General features: G+C 35.5%; 1 protein-coding gene across 1 annotated transcript; it reads left to right on the top strand.

The window, feature by feature from the left end:
• Positions 1 to 3,633: 3,633 nt before the first annotated feature.
• FSHB (follicle stimulating hormone subunit beta) lies at positions 3,634 to 5,030 on the top strand. The gene is made up of 2 exons (XM_015820016.1): positions 3,634 to 3,795; positions 4,794 to 5,030. Exons 1-2 carry the CDS (start codon positions 3,634 to 3,636, stop codon positions 5,028 to 5,030), a joined length of 399 nt encoding a protein of 132 aa, XP_015675502.1.
• Positions 5,031 to 9,266: the final 4,236 nt, after the last annotated feature.

The following is a 9,266-nucleotide window of genomic DNA, read 5'->3' on the forward strand; positions in this document are numbered from 1 at the left end:
TGTAATTTCAGCATCAAATTATAAAATCAGTTTACTTGTATGAGAATTTCAATATATTGTGCTAGTTTAGTTAGATCTGATTTTTTTCTTGTTTTTGTTGAGATGTTTTATGATTTTATTCTGCTATCTTGTTGAATATTTTATAATATCCTTTTTAATATTTTTACTAATTCTATTAAAATGTTTTACAGAATAAAAGCACTGCAGGGTTAGGAAAAAAAGAAAACAAACAAGGAGGGAAGAAGGAAGGAAGGAAGGAATGAAGGAAGGAATGAATGGCTTCCATTCTTCATTACAACACTTACAAATATATTTATATTTTATCCTCTCTCTCTATGGCTCCTTTTTTCCATATCCTAGCCTTCATAATCACCAAACCCATAAATCATAAGTTCATTTTTCCATTTTCAGCAAAAGTTTCAAAAAGAGTTTCCAGTCACTCACAAACATATTGTCTTTTATCTAATCAAATAATTTTGCCACCTCTGCAGAATATTTCATAATATTTCAATAAAATGCCTATTTATATATTATATCGCAACATATGCCTCTTACATATTGCCCTGAGTCTTTAGGAAAACGGGTAGGTTATGCATTATTTCAATGAATATATCAAGTAATAAGTCACATCCTCATTATAAGGTCAGAGAAACACAAAAAGAGGAAGGGGACTCACTTTTTCTTCTGTCCTCCCTTTTGTCACCATTTATGGTTTGAGATTGAACGTATGTGGTGGAGAAGCTTCTACAGCTATGTGAGGTTGAATCCAAAACAGAACAGTGCAGTGTACTATGTAGGAATAAATCAACTGCAGAGGTTTATTCTCTGCATAGATGATTTATATGGCAACTAATATGTCACATTTTAGTTTCAACTATCTGTCACAGATTGGGGTTGCAAATATCCCAACCATCATGAGATGGCATCAAAATTTAAAGATTTCTATCTCTTTGCTGTTATCTGGTGGGTTAAGAGGACTTTTTCATTCCAAATATTTTTTTAAATTCCCAAACAGAATATCTGATTTGGCTAAACCTACTTAGTGAACCTCACCTCTGATCTCTTTCTAAAGCATATTCTACCTGTTTTTTTAACATAAAGCTCTAAATCTAGACTGGTTTTTTTTTCAGTTTTCTTTACCACATAACAATTTAATATACTTTTTTCCTCTTTCAAAATCCACATGAGTGCCCTATTCCACATTTTCAATGAAAGACAGCTTTCAAATATAAACACTATTCAATTTACCAGAAATATATCAATTTTACAAGATCTAAAGCATGAAGCGTTGTCACAGTCCTGAATCTCTAAGGTCTTAAAATGAATCCCTGAAAACTTGGTTTATTATATCCAAGGGCCTTAGAACTAATGTAAAACTGGGGGGGAGAGAATAGGGAAGATATTGCATTTTATTGTATCAAGCCTAACATTTACATTGTTGTAATGACAAGTATCATGTTATTATACATAGTGAGATTTAAATTGAATGTCAAATATTATACCTGCTACCCCAGTCTAATATGCCAAGCCTTTTTTTTACCACTTCAAAATAACCGCAGGACTGCTTATTTTCTGTAATTCAAAAACCAGAAGTGAAATAAAAACAAGTCTGAAATTGGACAGCTGTAGATCATGTACTTTTGAAATAGCATCATTATGGATAAGAGAACTAAAGTACTATATTGAATGTTCACAGTTAGTGCTAAAGTTGAATTAGGAAATGTAGCCTATACAGAATAGTTTCTTTAAAAGATGAAAATAGTTTACCAAGAATTGGCATAGGCTGTTCAGCAGCTGTTTCTTAAAAACACATATTATATTGAATGTTTCTGCCCATTTTTTATTTCCTAACTCACTATTGCCAAAAGTTTCTAAAAGTGCTCTAGGCTTGAAAGTGTGTTTGGGTTATCTATAGAGAAAAACCATTTTGTTGTTATAAAATTAGATGCTATGGCAGCAAATCATAGAAAAAATGCTAGTAGTAGAACTGAATGTAGACACTGGGCTTTAAATTAGATTCATGTTTTAACTGGTAACTCTAAACAAATAATTTTCACTTAGGATTTTTCACTTTTTCCATTATTGAATATTAAGGTAGCTTCCTTCTGATATGCAGATACTCCAGATTATGGTAGACAGTCAAGTTTTCTTGGGATTTTATGCTTCTAATATTCAGATCCTGAAGCAGTTTAATTGCTAAAGTTTCCTTATTCCTTATCCCGAGGAATTCAGTTTCCTGAAATAATATGACCAAAGTATGTGTAATTTCCATAGCATGCAGCAGAATGGATCTCAGAGTAGCATCTGAAGTATCTGTTTAAATGAAACAATTGAGTAGAGAACGCTTCCCTTCACTTTTCAAAAAGAAACCAAATCAACCCAAATTCATGGAGTATATAGGAGCTATGAGTTCAGCAAAACTTGTAATGAAGAACCTATAATTTTTATCTAGCGCTCCTGATTGTGCTTCTTCACAGGGCTAACACAAACTTGGACAGCCACTTCTCAAAACTGATTTAGAAGATTTTTGTTCTGGGCAAGGTGTTGGATTAAATAATCTGTAATATCTACGAAACTCATATGTTCTTGATACTATCACCTCCTTTCTATTTATCTTTGCCTTTGGTTTTGCTATTTGAATCTGGGACTTCACATTTGAATCCTTTTCCTGTTTAACCCTCTGTCTGTCTTTTGTATCTTTTCAAGAACTTTGACATAACTCCAATGGCTTTCCTGCTTAGCACAATCGATTGGGACAGCACATAGGCCACGTTGGGAAAAGGTACTCTAACTGCATTATTATTATTTTGCTAATAATATCCCGTTACTATATATAAAGAGGTCCTGTCATGTTTTTTCGCAGCCTTTTTTTTTAATTGGTAATTTGCATGACAGCAGTAATGTTCATGGTGTTCTTTTTACAAGGTTTGTCTTGATGTCTGGTTCTAAGTTCATGCTCTTTCACTAGGATTAAAAATAATGTCAGCTGTCTAATCCCCTGTAAATCCTTCAGGTGTCAGTTACTTCTGATTTTGTATAAAAAGGACGTTGGAGTCTTTCTGCATTCAACAACTAATTCCAGCAGCTAATTCAAGCAAGTCTAGAACAGGTACTTTTTCATCAGATTCTTAATTTATATTGTATAGCAAATGACAAACTCTTTATAAAAGTGCATGATTTTTAAAATTACTAGTAGTAATATTTGCTGCCTCATTTAATTGTTTTCTTTTTTTAAAAAAATCATTTTAGGAATAAAAAGGATGTTCATCTATTGCTATTTTTAATTATTCAGGTGTTAAATGATCTTCTCTTTCCTACATATAAGCACAGTACTGTATGGATTGCTGTAACTAGTAGTAATATTTGCTGCCTCATTTAATTGTTTTCTTTTTTTAAAAAAATCATTTTAGGAATAAAAAGGATGTTCATCTATTGCTATTTTTAATTATTCAGGTGTTAAATGATCTTCTCTTTCCTACATATAAGCACAGTACTGTATGGATTCTTCTTGTGTAACTGTAATACTAAAATAATTTTCCTGTTCAGACATGGTAATCGACTATGTCTAGAGATCTGTGGAAATGTGCACCCCTCTGTTTAAATGTTCCTAAATTCTTGGATTTGAATTACAGGATGAAGGCAACCACTTTCTATGTTATCTTATTTTCCTGCTGGAAAATGATTTATTGTCATTCCTGTGAACTATCCAATATTACAATAGCTGTGGAGAAGGAAGAATGTGGCTTTTGCATCCTGGTGAATGCAACTTGGTGCTCTGGTTACTGCTTCACGAGGGTAAGGATCCAGGAAGTTTGGGGGGCGGGGGGCTAAAAAGAAGTAAAGTATTTCCAAAACACTTTAGGTACAAGCCATAATTCACAATTCTGACAGATATTTCAGTCAAGTTCAGAAACATAACTGCTGTAACTATTAAATGACAAGTGATACGATTTTAAGATGCATGCAAAACTAGTCCAGTGTAAAATCCTTTTGAATAGATATCTCCACAGAGCAATTCTATGCATTTTATTTGGAAAGAATGCCATTTCAAGCACGGACAAAATTGCCACTTCATATGTCACACCTTAACTCAAGTTCCTGGAAATAATTTTCATTAAATCAGTAAGGTTTAATGTCGAAATAAAAATTCTAACAGCCAAGAGCCTAGAGAGATATTCCTTGTTTGTATAGTTCTGAATGATGTGGCATTTTTAACTGATCTCCTAGTGTAAGAATGCTTCTGGGCTCCTAACTCCTCATTGAAGATATATTTTATGAAACAGAAGATAAAAATAATATTTATACATTTATCAGATGCAAATACAAGTATATTTCTTATATGAGGCAAGTGATGGAGATCAGCAGTTTCCTGAATTCTGTTGACTTACTGGCATGAACTCCAAGGAAATGTAGACTCTACCTGGAATAAACAAATAAACAAATTATTGCTTTTTTGAGAAATACTTTTATTTTTCTTATTTTTGTCATTATTTTAACTGTTGTTCAATTTCAAGAGTTGCATGTTTTCCCACATTGCAAATTGCATACCGCATTGCCTCCTAGATACAGAACTGTAGCAAACAGCCTTGTAAAAAAATATTTTTATTTATCACAGACCCTAAAATGTGACTTAGATCTGATTTAACAAATTGTTAAATATTATATTCCATAATATGATAAAGTTGCTTAATATTGGGTTTAGATCTGTTCCTAGCAATAACAACATGTTGGCATTTACTACTTCAGAAAAGCCATTTAGGTTTAACATTTCTTTTGTTTTCTCCCACAATTAGGATCGAGCTAATATAATCTTTCCACAAAAACATGTCCAGGAGGTCTGCACATTCACGTCAATTGTATATGAGACTGTAAAGATCCCAGGATGTGCTGGTCATGCGGAATCCTTTTATTCCTACCCAGTTGCGACAGGATGTCACTGCAACACCTGCGACACAGACATTACTGACTGCACCCGGAGAGGCTTGGAGCCAAATTATTGCTCCTATGGCCAGCATCGGATCATGGAGTGAGGTTTCATAATGTTCTTTGTAATGCTTGCTTTGTAAAAACATTGTCAACAACAAAACTGTGTAAAGAATATATCAGAAACGATAAGGCATAAAGCCAGCCCATCCGCTTTATATCCAAGTTGCATTCCTCTTCAATATCCTGGCCGGGGAACTTCAGTGTTGTCTCTGACACTGCAATGTTTAATGGTCTTTAAAGCTCACATCCTCCAAGTTTATGCAGAACCATCTTTACTCCAGCTCTGATTTTTTTTTCTCCCGCTTCCATTATCAGCTGAGTATTCCCTTTATTTCTCTGCTGAATGTCAGTATTGCCATGCTTGCTGTACATTTCATATTAGTCTCCTGCTTATTATTACTGTCTACATGAAGAACCTAGTCTACAGTTTCATGATGAGATAGCACGCAGCTTTGATTTCATTAGGATTCAGCTATATGTAATGTGTAGCAGGGCTTGGGAGTTTGTTTAGATAGTGGATAGATTAGATTTACTGATTTCTAAATTGCAGTAGATCAGCAATTATTTAGCAATAGCGGCAACAAAGACTGCCACATAATGGCTTTCCTCCCTGTTGAATGAAGAAAGCATAGCATAACCACAGTAGATTTTGGGGTGGAACAATGGTTCTGGTGCTCTGAACAAATCCCTGAATTTGTAATTCTTTTGTACTAAGCTTCTGTGAATTTTGGGCTTCTAGTTAAAAAGAAAAACACTAGCCAAATGTTGTTTACTGTTCCTATAACTTAAATATTGTATCGTGAGTTTCCATGTATTGAAGACTGTATTTTTAGTATGGTGCATTTCCTAACACACACCCCCCCCCCGCATCCCTCCAAAGACCTGGAATAGTAATGAAGTAGATTTTCAGAGCAAGCACAACTATCTGGTTAGGTAGTTGCATTAAGTTGTAAGAGGACTCGGTATGAAATTTTCAATTAAAAATGTCCATTGATTTGTTTCAGACACTTGGCTCATCCAAAATGGACCAAGCCTCATTTATATCCTATTCAACGTATATTTAGAACTGTCTCTGTAAATAAATATTTCTTTGAAATAATAAACATTTTATTTTGTTGCACTTAACTGATGAGATTCTTGGGGGGGGAAATGTGAAAGCCAATGGCAAAACCTCCGATCATGCGTTTCTAAATCAATTTTCTCATGCTGTTGAAATCTAACAAACAGTTTCTATAAAGTCAAGGCATGTTCATCCCCAGCTTGCCCCTTTCCTGTGTCTACTTTTGTATGGTGAATGCCAACCTGTCATGACATAAATTGATGTCTGATAGATCAGTCTCTTCTGCCTGGGGCTCTGTACTCTTTTATGACTTTCTATAGAAAAATCACAGAGAATGTGTTCTTACGGTTACAGATCAAAAAATCCTAGGACATTCTAGGGATAAATTAATTATTTGGGTTTTTCCTCCCAAGCTCAGAAAAAAAGCTCCAGTCTTAAAAAAAAATGAAATCTGGTTTCATTACCTTGCCAACGTCTCTTACAAATGCATCAGAAATGTGAAAAGGCAGGGATTTTTAAATTTAATTTTTGTATTAATGCAATTCAGAGTCTATGCAACTATAAATGACTCTGGGCAGCTTACGCTACACAAAAAGCAAAAAGAATAAAAATGAGGAAACAGTACATGCATCCAGAAGACAAACTTTCTACAACAACATCGAGTCCAACAAGATGTCAACACTGCAAATACTGTATATTCTTGCTTTGACAATATGCAGAGCTGTCTGGCATTTTTATAGTTAAACCAGGCAGAAGGGGAAAAGAAACCGGAAGTAAATCACATCTTCCAAGTTGATTGGAAGATGTGAACCATGACCCCAAAAAAAGGTGGGAGGGAAATGCTTAGAATTACATGCATAGCGGAAAAGAAGCCAGTCCTAAGCATTTCCTCCACGTTGTACTGACGTCTCTGTAACATTAATAAAAGCTTTTAGGAGTAAAAATGCCTGAAAGTCCTTTTAAGTGTTTCGTTAATCAGACACATGACACAAGGTTCAAGCACCTTTCTGCACTAAGGCCTGGGAGAACAAGCCACATTTACAATGACTTTCTGACTGTCCTCAGGATGGGAACTGTAGAGCTCATAGGGGTGGGGGGGGGGAGACGATGTACACAGAGAAGGAAGGTAGAGAAGGCAGACTTCCTATGTCATGATAGACCTCACCATGTGATTAAAGGGATCCAAAGCACCTGCCTGATTTCCCTGGACAAGCAGAAACATTTGGAGAAGGTGATCACTTAAATGACCCAAAGTATGCCAGGAAGGCCTTTATAAATGGTAACTAGCACTTTGAATTGTAAGAGCCCTGGTAGTGCAGTGGTTAGAATGCAGCATTGCAGGCAAATTCTGCCCACAGTCTGGAGTTCGATCCTGACCATCTCAAAGCTGACTCAGGCCTTCCATCCTTCTGAGGTCAGTAAAATGAGGACCCAGATTGTTGGGGGCAATATGCTGACATTACAAACCAACCAGAGAGTGCTATATAAGTCTAAGTGCTAGTGCTATTGCTACTCAGAAATCAACCAATGCACTCATGAAGCAGTGAGGTCACATAGGCATATCATGGCTTGCTTATCATTGCCTGCACTGCTGTGTTATGGACCAGCTGTAATTTCCACATTGCAGTAATCCATTCATGAAGTGAGTAGGTTGTGAGTGATTCTCTGAAGGGCCTCCATATCCTGGAATAGGCACAATAGATGAATCTGTAGGAAGGCTATCTTGGCTGCAATTACCAGTTGCTCTTTGAGCAGCAACTGTGAATCAACACAGCCAACAACCAGAAAGTGATTTCGCTAAAGTCACTGACTGATGGTAATCTCGTCCAGTACCAAATCAATCGCAACAGTCGCAAGACAAAAAACAGATTCAAAATGCATCCACGGATAATGATCAGGCCTTCAGTGACTTGGGATAGGTCTATAATTACCCTGGTGGCCATGAATTTCTAAGATGCTCCAGGTTCAATGTTATCAGGTAGAAGATTGAAATGCTCAAGGACTCTCAGCCTTGAGGTTTCCATAACTGATGGAATCCAACAGGTTGTACAGGAATGACGCAGTGCAGTAGGGAGAGTAATACAAAAGTAGTCATTCCAATATTCCCTAGAACCCATCTTCAATTAGAGTAACTCACATCCAATTATCTGCAGTGCGTAGTCTCCGAAGGCCTTCATTGACTCCCAGATAACAATAACCAATATATTCCATCCTACCTTAGATTCTCAGTTGATCCCAAGCCTGAAACTTGGACACACACATTTCTGATGGAGGAACTCATACACGTTTACCTACAATTTGGTTATTCATGCCATGTCAGATTTGGAAATGTGGTAAAAGTCAGTCAAAGTTCTATAGCCTTGTGCCGTGCTTCCAATCCAGAAAATAAAATCTTGATTCCAAAAATTAAAACATCTTCTTTCCATTGTTTATAATGGAAAATAAACACATAAAAAGTAGCTTTTCTATGAATATTTACCTCCCCAAAAAAAGAAAAAGAAAAGAAAAAGAACAATGTACAACACTAGATAAATAACAGTATATAAAGAGCAAATACTGCAAGAATAAATATATATATATGAAAAAGAAACTACAAAACAGTAGACAAACTTAAGCATTGCAGCTGCATTGTATAGTCAAAAGGAGGCTAAAACGAAAGACATTTTTGCAAAATATGTGCACATATTTATATGTAGAAATCCACATTTGAAAATAATTGTGTGATGTTAAATTGAAATGCAAAGAAATGCCATGCATAACATCACAAAGGGGATTATAATCCATATGACCGGAATACATATTCTGTGTGCTGTCCTGGTGTACATTGGGTAGCTAACACAGTAGCAAACCACTTGATCTGTATGCAAATGTCCCAGATTCAATCTTTGCTGTCTCCATGTAAAGCTGGGAATGTTCTGCCCGATACTAATTAAGCTGATGTAGAGCAGGCAAGAGAACAAGAAATGCATGGTTCCATGTAATGGTTTGCTATGTACTTATGTTCCTAACTGCTGCTATGCAATGCCTTTGCTCTGCTTTCCCAATTCATATTTATTTTATTTATTTATTTTTATTTAACATGGATTTATATGCCGCCCTTCTCCCTATAGGACTCAGGGCGGCTTACAGCATATTAAAACACTTAAAACATCATCCCCCCATAAAAACCTGTTAAAAACCAAATATTTTTTCGCTGTATGATTAGTTAAAATTAAATTAA

Source organism: Protobothrops mucrosquamatus, unplaced genomic scaffold, assembly GCF_001527695.2.
Source record: "Protobothrops mucrosquamatus isolate PMUCROS unplaced genomic scaffold, P.Mucros_1.0 scaffold1042, whole genome shotgun sequence".
NCBI lineage: Eukaryota > Metazoa > Chordata > Lepidosauria > Squamata > Viperidae > Protobothrops > Protobothrops mucrosquamatus.